We start from the raw sequence: 13,621 nt of genomic DNA, 5'->3' as shown, positions 1-13,621 counted from the left end.
CACAAGTTGACTTTCATGATGCCATCACAAACTACTAATGATTTATAATTCATATTGCACATTGCCTTGGAAATTCATTAGTGCCAGTAAAAATTTAGCTGTGTAAGTCAGATTACAGGAAAGCAGAATTCATAAAGCAATTTTTGAATTTTATAATCTGTGCTCTTACACAGCTTTCCAAGCATACATAAAAACTTTACCATACTTGCTTGTATAATAATATTTCTATATAGTAGGCAACTTACTTTAAAAAATGAATGATAAGCTGCAGATGCTTCACTTCGTATTCGGAGGAGTGAACTGAAAATATTTGTTTTGCAACGAAGATGAGGAAATTGCCTAATGTATTCCAGTGAATGCCTTTCCTTGATCTTGAATGGCAAATCCTATGATTAAATAACATCCAAGATACTAATGCATGTATATTTTCTCAGATAAATTTTGATCCATACTGTAAACAAGATATGAGAAAACTTGAGAAAATTGAGACTAAATTAAAATGAAACAAAAATTGAGAAATGCAAATAGAAAATCAACACATATTAATTTAATTTTCTTCCCTTTGTGGTCTCTTTATGCAATGCATCACCTCCAGCTGAAATCTGTATGGCAAGATAATTAGCATGCTCCCAGATCTTTATTAATGGCAGTATTAAACAACAGTCACAAGAATATTTTCTGTGAAAATAGTATTTCACAGTACATGAGCTCCAATATTTTCCATTACTCAGATTTTTCACTATTTTATATGATTAAATCATAAATTATAATTTCACAAGTATAAATGTACACAATACGAGAAAGAAAAACAATTGTGATGAATACTGGCAACGTTTTGTAGTGGTAATTTATTAAGAAGCGACTTTGTGTTAAATATATTGACCACATGCAGAAGAGGACTCCAAATTTTCACATCATTGCAACAGAAAGTTGTCTATGTGGAAAAGACAAACCCACAATTATATAGAGCTTTTCATCATCTCTGGTTGTCCCAAAATGCATTATACCCAATCGTGCATTCAAATAGATGTCATTGTTGTAACATGGACACATTGGCCAAAGAATAATGAAGAGATGTGGGAAAGCTCCTGATATGCTGTACAAGTATACATTAAATGAATGAACCTCAAAGTTGTGTGTATGACCATGATGTATATTTTCTTCACATTTTCTATTTCCTATCCTTCAAATGGTAGACAACATTGCCCTATCTTAACATAGTTTCTCTAATAATCAGCTCAGAGAATTTCACGACTGGCTATAAAATTATTGGATTTAAGGTCCAAACAGAAAGAAAATAAGTGAAGTAAAAAAAAAACTGGAGCAAATGATTGAATAGGTGGTACTTTGGAAAGATCAGTGAGCTAGCTGAAGTGAGATGGAAATTGGTGTGAAAGTATTCCATTATTAATCTACAGTTCTAAAAATGTGCATTACAAATATACAAACTTGCAAAAGTCAAAGATTAATAAAGAGGTTTAGAAATAAACTAAAATTGAAGCAGCAGGATACATTAATGATAGGTATAAATAATGAAAACAAAAAAAAATGATAAAATAAGAAATTAAAAAGGAAAAGAGGAAGTAGGGAGTGAATATGAGAAAAGAACCTTGAACAGAGACAAGCATTTTTGTCCTACATTTCACAACCTTAGGGCATCTGAAAGGTGTCTTACAGCAAACAAAACACTTCTGAAGTGGACTTGTAGGTAAATACAACAGTCAAATCACACACAAAGTCACAAAAAAAGGATGTAGCCATTTATATTGGTTGAGGGATGACTGTTTATCAGCCCACCTGGGAAATCTCCCTGCTCTTTTTTGAGTGATACCAAGGGAGTTTTTACACCCATTCAAGACAGGGCTTTGGGTTACAAAAGCATCAGAATACCACCAATAATGGAGCAGTTCCTCAGCACTGCAGTGAAATGTCAACATGGATTATATGCTCAAATTTATTGAGTGGAACCTGCACCAATTACCTTCTAGCTTGGAGATGAGCATGCAACAACTAAGTCTGACAAATTGAAAAAACAGTATTCTGGAAATGGACCAGCAAAAACAGAATTGTAGCATAGAACCCTAAATAAGGAGCAATAAGCTAAGAAAGAAACAACAGATATTGGAGATAATTAAGAAGCGTTTTCTATCAGGGCAAATGGAAGAGAAGGATATTGAGTAAGAAACAAATCTTGAATTAAGTAAAAGTAAATTGCATGGTGTTACAACAAGGAGTTTACAGATGTAAATCTGAAACCAAACGTACCACTGGATTACAGGCTCCAACCAATCTGATTTTATCAGCTAGCAGCTCTGTACTTTGCTTCTTGTGAGGACTCTGTACCAGTTTTCCCCAAATTTCAACTGCACTTCCAAAAGTTATACCTCTGTCAAAAAAAGTTTATATTAACAAGGATCAGAAAGACTTCATAAAACCAGGGGTGAGAAAATATGAGACTGAATGCTATTATGAACTGTGTGAGAATATCACGCTTTAGGAAGATGCTTTGTAGGAGAATTAAACCACATATTTAAACTCTGCAGCTTTAACACATCTGTAGGACATCAAATACGTAACTTAGACTCAGATGACCTTTGCAACCTTAGCTTGCACATTACTTTGAAAAGGCCATAAAGAGATGTATTAGCGATATGCAAACTCATTAGGCATCTCCACAGTAGATCGGAAGAAACTGTCCCCATTGGTGGAAGAACAAGAGGCCACAAATTTAAGGTAATTGGCAAAAGAAGCAGCATGAGGTAGAATGTTTTCAGGTAGCCTGTGATTGGCATTTGGAACACACTGCCTGATAGTGTTATGGAGGCAGGCTCAATCACGATATTCAACAGGGAATTAGATTGTTACTTTGAAAAGAAGAATGTGCAAAGCTGCAAGGGAAGGCAAGGGAGTGGAACTACGTAAATTGCCCCAATGAGTGTTGGTGCAGACATGACTGGACAAATAGTCTCCTGTGCTGTAACAATTCTGAGATAATGTGATAACTGATAAGGTATCTGGATGTTTAAAACTTCTCTCACTTAAGAAACGTGATAGATTAGGAGCCAACACCTGATGGCAGGGACCAAGTAAACATCAATTATAGGCTCTGGTGACTGGTCAATTGGCTCAAATGGTTTGTAAAGAGGGAGACTAATTAACTATTTAGAAAGGGGTATGAAACCATGTTTGGTGCAAGAGAGACAAGATCCAAAAAGGGAGGGAACATCCAGGATTAAAGAAATTACAGAAGAAATTGACAAGACAAATCCAGTACGTGGTTTTGTACACTCTGTTTTCCATAGCTGAACTAAGTAGTAAAACCCATTAAGCTGTGGTAATTACAAACTGATTAGGCTATCTTTTATAATTAATTTTTTTTTCACTTTGCTACAACTTGATGACCCTACTGCTTACTTATCCCTGATGTGGAGATGCTGGCATTGGACTGGGGTAAGCATACTAAGAAGTCTCACAACACCAGGTTAAAGTCCAACAGGTTTATTTGGCAGCACTAACTGTCGGAGTCTCAAGCTCCTTCATCAGGTGAGTGAGGACTTGTGTTCCCAAACAAGGCATATAAAGACAAACTCAATTTACAAGATAATGGTTGGAATGCGAGTGTCTACAGGTAATCAAGTCTTAAAGGTACAGACAATGAGTGGAGAGAGGGCCATGCACAGGTTATAGAGATGTGTACTGTCTCCAGCGAGGACAGTCAGTGAGATTTCGCAAACCCAGGCAAGTCGTGGGGGTTACAGGTAGTGTAACATGAACCCAAGATTCTGGTTGAGGCCATCCTCACTTATCTATCATCCCTTACTTATGTTACTCATGTCCTTACTTATCTATCATGCCTAAGTTACCCACATGGAAATGAAGTAAACTGGGCTACAGGATAAAAGGGAGAGAAAATAGTGAATTTGTACAAACTGGAAGAGAATGAAGAAGTGAAGTTTGCTACCATATGGAAGGACAAGAGCAATAGATACCTGGAAACACCACCACTTCGGGGTTCCCCTCCAAGTCATTCAACATTCTGATTGGAAACATACTGCCATTCCTTTACTGTTGCTGGGTCAACTGCTCTCACTAATCAACACTGTGGGTGTACTGTAGAAGAAGGCAGTTCACCACTAGCTTCCCAAGGGAAATCAGGAATGGGCAACAAATGCTGGCTAGCCAGCAACGTCCACATCCCATAAAAATTTTTAATTAATCAAATACACAAAATACCAGTTTACATTCACAATCCATAAGCAATTAGGGAAAATCACTAACTTTTGCATTGGTCTTCTGCAGATTTCCAGTGGCCTTGCCCACAGGTACAATTAGTGCAGTATTCAAGGATTAAACAAATAATTGCAAGCAAACCAAACGTTCTCATTATGTATAATACTTCAAATTAATTCAGCATCTATATTCAAGATTCTCGAATAGTAATAATCCAGTTGAGGTCTTAAATCACTACATGCTCTTCATTATACTGGCCCCGCAATTATGCCACAATACAGAGCTGATTAACAGGTCGATTGGATAATTCTTTCGTTTTTTACTAGAAGTGTTCACTTATTTATTTCAAACGGGTTGACACAGAAGGATTAGACCAAACCATCCCAAAATTTTCTGACTTCTCATTGAGAATTTTAAGATGCTAATTGTGATTCAAAGCCAATTCCTTTAGTCAATAAAATAATTTCTAAACGTTAAAAGGCATATTCTGTCTACAGCATCTCATGCTCTCATTTACTTTTTAAAGAAAGTAACTCTGTTGAAACCCAAACAGAAAGAACTCTAAAAACAGATTAACTAGTTATTGATTTCATTTACTATTTGATTTGTCACATGTATTAGTTTAAAATGAAAAGTATTGGTTCTTGCACACTGTATAGACAAAGCATACCGTACATAGGAGAGAGTGCAGAATGCAGTGTCAGTCATAGCTAGGACGTAGAGAAAGATCAACATAATGCAAGGTAGGTCAATTCAAAAGTCTGATGGCAGTAGGGAAGAAGCTGTTCTTGTGTTGGTTGGTATATGTCCTCAGACTTTTGCTTCTTATTCTCGATGGAGGAAGGTGGAAGAGAGAATGTCCGGGGTGCAAGGGGTCCTTGATAATGCTAGCTGTTTTTCTGAGGCAGCAGGAAGTGTAGGCAGTGTCAAATGAATAGGAGGCTGGTTTAAGTGATGGAGTGGGCTTTGTTCAGGACCCTTTGTAGTTTACTGCGGGACTTTGCTGTTGCAAATACTACTAATTCAATGCTGGAGAGGCGCTTTGGATAAACTGATACACAAATGAGGCATCTTTCTTTTCAAACATAGTAGGATTAGCTGAGTTGCTCTTGCAGACAGCCAGCATGAGCATGAGCCAAATGGTCTCCGTGTATTCCCATTTTATAATTCTATAATAAAGAAGATTGCCTTAACTGCAAATGTATAAATTTTCACTACAGCCTGTATAAACATAGAAGGTGGTGCATAATGTTCTTTTGTATTTAAAAAAGCTCAGAAACTTAATTAATGCAACACATAATCAACACATTGGATAAATTAAGTTCCTTACCTGATATCTAAATTTGGATGTGCAACAATTTGAAGACTTTGTAACGAACTTCCATCATTAATATTCAAAAATGTAATTTCCTTCTGTGCACGTATAGCACGTACCCAGCCCTTGAAGAAAAAAATGTCAGAAGTTTTTTTTGCAAGAGATTGTAAAGGAAAGTAATGGGTATTAAAAATTTAAAGTTAAGCAAAAATGCATGTCAAAACTAATTATATACACATATACTGCAGGTATATACTGCTCCAGTGTCTCAGAAATTGCAAATAGAAATGAACTCTGCAATCATCAGCAAACTTCCCTGCTTCTGATCCATTGCTGGAGAGAAGATCACTGATAAAGCAGCTGAAGACCAAAAACAGATGTATGGCATGGCAACTGGCTAGATTGGTTTTGACAGTAAGAAGTCTCACAACACCAGATTAAAGTCCAAGAGGTTTATCTGGTAGCTAACATTACTAGCTTTTGGAGCATTGCTCCTTCGTCAGGTGAGTGGGAGAGTGCTCCAAAAGCTAGTGGCCAAATAAACCTGATGGACTTTACCTGGTGTTGTGAGACTTCTTACTGTGTTTACCCCAGTCTAATGCCAGCATCTCCACATCTAGGCTGACTTTGCCCAGACTTCTGTGGATAGAACATGCCTAGATAATTCTCCACATTGATGCCAGCATCACAGGTTTACTGGCACAATTTGGCTTGGGATGTAGCTAGCTTTGAAACAGAAGTCTTTAGTGCGAGAAGCAGGACATCGTGAGGGCCCACAGCCTTTGCTATATCAAGTGCCTTTGTTTCTAAATATTGCATGGAGTGAAGTGAATTGGCAGACTGGCATCCATGTTTCGTGGGACGTGGAATGTTTAAGTTTATTTATTAGTGTCACAACTAGGTTTACATTAACACTGCAGCGAAGTTACTGTAAAATCTCCTCGTCACCATACTCCAGCACTTGTTCAATTACACAGAGGCAGAATTCAGCATAGCCAGTGCACCTAATCAGCACATCTTTCGGACTATGGAGAGGAAACCAGAGTACCCAGAGGAAACCCAGTCAGACAAGGGCAGAATGTGTAGACTCTGCACAGTAAATCAAGCCAGGAATCAAACTCAGATCTCTGGTGTCATGAGGCAGCAGTGCCAATCACTGTGCTGAATGACTATCCACTTGCATTTATGGCTGAAGATGGTTGCAAATGTCAACCTTGCTTTTGCACTGACATGCATGCAAGTCTTGCCAATCTGTTCAATCTTCACCAAGTTTGCAATTCATTCTATGGTATGCTTTGTGCTGTTTCTGGCATGCTCCCCTGCACTCCTCATTGAACCAGACTGATTGCTGAATGAAGAGCAATAATAGGGAGGGAAATGGAAGACCATGAGGTTACAGATTATGGTTGAATAAATTTCTTTGGCTTCTGAATGCCTAATGGCCGTTCCCCCTCCTTTTGGGGGACCGCCCCCTTTTTCTTTGTCCAAACGTAATTTAAGTTTGTTTACTTGGTTCGACCCGCAAGATCGACCCGAAAGACCCCCACCCCGAGTGCCTAATGGGTATCCAGACTTGAGTGGTTAGACCTGTTTTCAATCTAATATATTTAGCACACTGGTAGTGCCATAGAATCAGGCTGATCAATGATTCTTCAATAGTTACAACACAGAAGGAAGCCAGTCAGCTTTTCCAGTTCTACTCAGCTAGTTCCATTCACCTGCCTTTTTCTCCCCATAGCCCTGCAATTTTTTTCTCAATTATCCAAATCCTTTTTGAAAGCCACAGTTGAAAAGTTCATTCTAGATCCTAAGCACTCACTGCATTAAGGGGTTTTCCTCCTTTAGTCATTGCTTCTTTTGTCAATTGTTTCAAATTGGTGTCCTCTGGTTCTCAACCCTATTGCCAATTAGAATTGTTTTTCCCTTTTCACTCTGTCTAGATCCCTCATGATTTTGAGCACAGGGAATCTACTCAACCATCCTTTACTCCCATTATTTTCTTCAATATTATTCCTTTTTTTAAACCTTGGCTGGGAATTGTTCAGTGTTGAGTATCCCAAAAAAATCCCACTGGCCTCCATCCTGGACTGGATTCTTCAGCATTGATGACAAATCACCATTGTTCCATTCATTATTCCATTAGTCTACTGGACTTGCCTGTGTACACTATAAATTCCCAAACTCACTGCTCACTTCCACTGAAAGTCCACCTAATGGTCAACTCCCCACGTGATTCACAATTTTCCACAGGAAAACAGTGTTTCCATGGATACTCTGTCTCTCAAATAGCTTCTGGTTTCTGACATGGGACATCAGGTTGTTGATTCTTCTGGCCGACTTCATACCATCTATAAGTTAACTTCATCCCACCACATCTGACTTGAACAGTAAACCCTATCTCCTCACTGTCCCATTCTCTGGGACAGACCAGAGAAAATTCATCCTAACCTTTTCATTCTTTTTAAGATGAATTTCCACTTCAATCTGTCACTTTGGACCCAAACCTATTACTTCCATCTCCCTTTCCATATCCCCCAACATCATCCCTTAACACCTCTTGGCATCTCCTTCCTATTTTCTCCACTTGCTGCAACCCAACTTTGTTTTCCTCCCACCCAAAAGTGCTACTCCAATCCTTCATGATTCTTGTACCCAAATCTTGAATCCCTTGGAAAAACCACAGCTTCCCTCTGTTCTCAAGGATTACCAGAAGGGCCATTGAGAAACTTGAGATTGCTTCTTTAAGAGCAACAATCCCAACTGCGTCATTTTTCTCACTGACCTCCTGCCCAGTCCATCTATTGAGAGATAAACCATAAGCTTCCCTGCCCTCATCCTTCTCATTGCTAATTGTTTGAACTCTTCCAGCAGGCTAACAATCAGCATCATTCTGCACTTCCCTCCAGAATGATCATTTTTCCAGCATTACTAACCAAAGGCAAAATCAATGATTCAGAAGAAGTAACAAGGTCAGATCAAAGGGCAGAAAAACAAAGCAAATCATTTGGGTCTTCTGTCAAAGACATGAGTTTCTAGTTAAGAAATATCCTACAAGAGCAAAAATGAGCTCCTGCCACAATCATAGCACAGACTGGACTGGTCTCAGATACAGTCCAGCCTGATTTATATAACATATATTAATATAAATATAAATCAGTAGCCTGAATCACACAGTGGTAATTTTTGTACACCCTCTCAAGTACTTTTGGATAATACAAAGAAACCTGTGAAAACATCAAGACCACTGAATTCCAAAGAAGTTGCTTAATATTTATTTCTGTTGAAAAGGAACTAATCTTCATTACTTGAGTATTGCTGAAAGAAAGAGACTAGCGATCAAAGCTTTCTGTCTTGCACTCACCAAAATAGTCCAAGAACTTTTCAACAGTAACAAGGGACCAATTTACACTGCATAAGGGTGTGCCAGTTGCGTGGCAAGTGGCCTCTGATTCGTGAAGGTGTTGCAATGGAGAATGCAGCATGGAACAGTTAACTACCCAGTTTTGTTCAAATAAGAAATAGGAGCAGGAGTAGGCCATCCAGCCCTTCGAGCCTGCCCCGCCATTCAATAAGATCATGGCTGATCTGTCGTGGCTCAGTTCCACATTCCCGCCCTCTCCCCATAACCCTTAATCCCCTCTCTTATCAAAAACCCATCAACCCGCGTCCTAAAAATATTTAGCGAGGTAGCCTCCACCACTTCAACGGGCAGAGAATTCCAGAGATTCACCACCCTTTGAGTGAAGAAGTTCTTCCTCAACTCCGTTCTAAACTGTCCCCCCTTTATCTTGAGGCTGTGCCCCCTAGTCCTACTCTCCTTTCTGAGCGGGAAGAGTCTCTCCACCTCTATCCTATCCATCCCATTCATCATCTTATATGTCTCAATGAGATCTCCCCTCATTCTTCTAAACTCTAACGAGTACAAGCCTAGTTTACTCAGCCTCTCCTCATAGCTCAACCCCCTCAACTCCGGCATCAGCCTAGTAAACCTCCTCTGCATTCCCTCCAAGGCCAAAATATCCTTCTGTAAGTACGGCGCCCAAAACTGCACACAGTACTCCAGCTGCGGCCTCACCAATGCCCTATACAGCCACAGCAAGACCTCCCTACTTTTATATTCAACCCCCCTCGCTATGAAGGCCAACATCCCATTCGCCTTCCTGACCACCTGCTGCACCTGCAAGCTGGGTTTTTGCGACTCATGCACAAGGACCCCGAGGTCCCTCTGCACCATCGCCTGCTGCAGTTTTTCGCCATGTAAGTAATAATCCTTCCTACTATTATTCCTACCAAAGTGGACCACCTCGCACTTGCCAACATTAAATTCCATTTGCCAGTTCCTGGCCCATTCGCCCAGCTTATCTAGATCCTTCTGCAGACTCTCCACATCCTCCGCGCAATTTGCCGTTCCACCAATCTTGGTGTCATCAGCAAATTTTGACACCATACACTCAGTTTCCTCCTCCAGATCATCTATATAAATGGTAAATAGCTGAGGCCCCAGCACCGACCCCTGGGGCACTCCACTAGTCACCAACAGCCAATCCGAATAGCACCCATTGACCCCCACTCTCTGCCTCCTATTTGACAACCAATCCTCTATCCATGCTAACACCCTACCCCCAACTCCATGTCCCCTGACCTTCTGCAATAACCTCTTGTGAGGTACCTTGTCGAACACCTTCTGAAAATCCATAAAGACCACATCCACCGGCTCTCCTCTATCCACCGCCCTAGACACATCCTCATAGAACTCCAGTAAATTTGTCAGACACGACTTCCCCTTAACGAAACTGTGCTGCGTCTGCTCTATCAAGCAATTCCCCTCAAGATGCCTCGCTATTTCCTCCTTGATGACGGATTCTAACATTTTACCTACAACAGACGTTAAACTAACCGGCCTATAATCCCCTGCCTTTTGCCTGGCACCCTTCTTAAACAACGGCGTAACATTAGCTGTTTTCCAATCTTCTGGCACTTCCCCGGAATCCAGCGACGTTTGGAAAATAACCACCAAGGCATCCACTATCACCTCCGCCATTTCTTTCAGAACCCTCGGATGCATTCCATCCGGTCCTGGGGACTTGTCCACAATGCAAACCAGGCAAATCAAATCTGATTAGTCAGGGCATTGCTGTGGGCAACATACCAGGAACCGACTGTTCCCAGAGACCCGAAAGTGCCCAGTCTACTTCAGCTTACCCCGGGTTGGGGGGGTGTTGTTGTTGTCGTCAAGTGGGAAAATAAATTCTGTCTACCATAAAAATGAGCGATGGGGTAAATAATTCTAGTGCCAGTGTGATACCAGGTATGTAGGCCAGACATCCCAACAATTGATAGATTATTTCAAATATGATGTGTGGCAAGCACTGCTGCTTCACAGCACCAGGGACTCAGGTTCAATTGAGGTCTCAGGTTTCCTCCCACACTCTAAAAATGTGTGGCTGAGGTTGATTGGCCTGCTAAATTGACCCTTAGAGTCAGGGAGATTAGCAAGTAAATATGTGGGGTTATGAGGTTAGTCCCTGGGTGATTGCTGTTGGTACAGGCTCGATGGGTCGAATGGCCTCTTTCTACTCTGTCAAAAAACAGGTACCTTCAGCTATTCAATAGATAAAGTACAGACCGTGCCCCATGGGTGGCACAGTGGTAGTGGTTAGCACTGCTGCTTCATAGCTCCAGGGACCTGGGTTTGATTCCTGGTTTGGATCACTGTCTGTGTGGAGTTTGCACATTCCCCTCGTGTCTATGTGGATTTCCTCCAGGTGCTCCGCTTTCTTCCCACAGTCCAAAGATATGCTGGTTCGATTGGTTGGCCATACTAAAAAAAAATTGCCCCTTAGAGTCCTGAGATGTGTAGGTTCAAGGGATTAGCAAGTAAACACGTAGGAATATGGGATTAGGACCTGGGTGGCATTGTGGTTAGTACAGACTTAATGGGCCGAATAGCCTCTTTCTACATTATAGGGTTTCTATGATTCTACGAACCAGCTCATGCTTGCAAAACTCATAAATGTCCAATATTGGATGTGATTCAGCTATTCGACACTTTTTAAACAATCCTGATTGTGCTAAGAACTGCACTGAAAACCAATTTAAGATACTCAGGCTCACAATGTAACTCATGTTAGAAGCTACATATATTCACATACAAGGCCTTTCCTTTGCAGAAAGAAGGCAACATGTCCAAACATTACATCTTTTTCAACTAAAAGCTTATCCAAATGTTGCATATCTAAGTTTTAAAGTTTATTAGTCACAATTAAGGCTTAAATTAACATTGCAATAAAATTACAGTGAAATTCCCTAAGTCACCACACTACAGCATCTGTTGGGTCAACGCACCAAACAAACATGTTTTTTAGACTGTGGGAAGAAATCCATGCATACGTGGGGAGAACATACAAACACCACCCAAGTCAGGTTCCTGGCACTGTGAGGTAGCAGTGCTAACCACTATGCTACTGCGCCACCCAAGTCAGCAGTCTTGTATTTCAAACGAAGGCTCATCTTTAACAGTTCTTCAATAACCACCTTTCACAACACAACCAGAAACTAATTCCCTTTTTCAGTTTCTTGGCATATATTTTCATTATACAAAGTGCATACTGGGAGGCTAGAGAATGTTACTGGACAGCAGGTTGAAATAGTAACAAATATTTTGTTAGCATCACCTTTATCCCACATCTTCCAACATATCTCACTTCCGCTAACTCAGCTCTAGCTTGTTTTTTGCATTGGCTTCCATACTAATGCTTCACATTGTCTCTCAATACTTTTTTCTCTTTCTAATTCTAACGCGTTAAACATCTATCCCTCCACTTCTCGGTTCTGTCCTTTGCTTCCTCATTTGTGTTCCTGTGCTTTCTTTCCATGCCCTTCTACAAGTGTTGCCTTTCAGTTTCAAGATCTGGTGTCTCAGCTTTCCCTTTCAGCTGATTCTGAACAAACTCTGAACTGTTCGTAATGTCCTCATCTTCCACACTTGTCTCCTTTCCAACAGCTACTTTATCAAACCTGACGTGATTTTAGCAGTGGAAGGACACAAGTCATCATCAGTTGCTGAAGACAGCCTTTCCCCAGTCAAGCCCCGGCCCGGCCACGCTCTCTATACACTGGACCCGGTGGTTACCTGGACCTGAACCTCCCGTTCCCCGACTGCCGCTTCTGACAACGCCTCGACCACCCTCAATCTGGAGTCACTGCTGCAGCCATTAAACAGACAGAGACTGACCCCTTTCCGCCAGATGGCAGGGGCACCTCGGGGCAGAGGCAGCCCCAACAAGCGGCTCCTCCCCCACATCAACTTCGACCCTCCGAGCACTCACTTACTCCCGCCCCCTTCGGTGCGCATGCGTCTGGTCACCGACACACCCTCCATGCGCATGCGTCAAGTACCCACCCCCCCCCATTCAGATCCCCTTCCCCGTGCGCATGCGTCAGGTCCCCTCGGCCCCCTCCCCGTGCGCATGCGTCAGGTTGCGCCACGCCTCTGTGCGTATGCGTCAGGACGCCCCAGACCTCCGTGCGCATGCGATTGGTCGCCTTACCCCATTCCGTGCGAATGTGTCTGTGGCAGCGCAAGGGTGCGTGGGGCAGATTGCTTCCCAATAACTCAAGCTGTGGAAACTGAACAGGAGTCAGAAGTCTCAAAGAATCCTGATCAGTCTTAGGGCACTGCGGTGAGCAGCCTGAAAAAGTAGTTTTGAACACTTTATTTCATTAATTTTAAAAAAGCTGAGATCAGAGAATCATAGGAGTGTATAGTGCAGAAGGAGGCCATTCTGCTGGCCAATCAAGAGCTATCCAACCGATTCCGTTTCATGAATTTGATCCATTGCCTACGAGGTTAGGGCACCTCAGCTGCATATCTAGAGAATTTTTTTAGATGTGATGAAGATTCCTGCCTTTAACATGTATCTCTCAGTGAGTTCCAGAGTCCTACCACCCACTGGGTAGACTGACCATACCTTGGTTTAGTTTTTGGAGGTTCTGGCCAGTGTCTTTACCCGAGTATTTTAGAAAATTTACATTGAAGGAACGATCGACAGTTCTGACACGCCGTAGCGGAAAAAG

At 41.4% G+C, this 13,621-nt stretch overlaps 1 protein-coding gene across 2 annotated transcripts in view; it reads right to left on the bottom strand.

Moving 5' to 3' along the window:
* Positions 1-12,886, bottom strand: part of nars2 (asparaginyl-tRNA synthetase 2, mitochondrial) — a 77,188-nt gene extending 64,302 nt beyond the window's left edge. For both annotated transcript variants that reach the window (XM_080197091.1, XM_080197093.1), the window contains exons 1-4: positions 12,678-12,886; positions 5,561-5,670; positions 2,266-2,386; positions 246-386 (exon numbers count right to left, since the gene is read on the bottom strand). In XM_080197091.1, the coding sequence (XP_080053217.1) occupies positions 246-386; positions 2,266-2,386; positions 5,561-5,670; positions 12,678-12,848 (543 nt within the window). In that variant the 5' untranslated portion in view covers positions 12,849-12,886. The remainder of the gene's footprint in view (positions 1-245; positions 387-2,265; positions 2,387-5,560; positions 5,671-12,677) is intronic.
* Positions 12,887-13,621: the final 735 nt, after the last annotated feature.

This window comes from Carcharhinus amblyrhynchos, chromosome 10, assembly GCF_965287045.1.
Source record: "Carcharhinus amblyrhynchos chromosome 10, sCarAmb.v2.hapA, whole genome shotgun sequence".
Classification (NCBI taxonomy): domain Eukaryota; kingdom Metazoa; phylum Chordata; class Chondrichthyes; order Carcharhiniformes; family Carcharhinidae; genus Carcharhinus; species Carcharhinus amblyrhynchos.
This window is presented reverse-complemented; position numbering and strand designations above follow the sequence as displayed.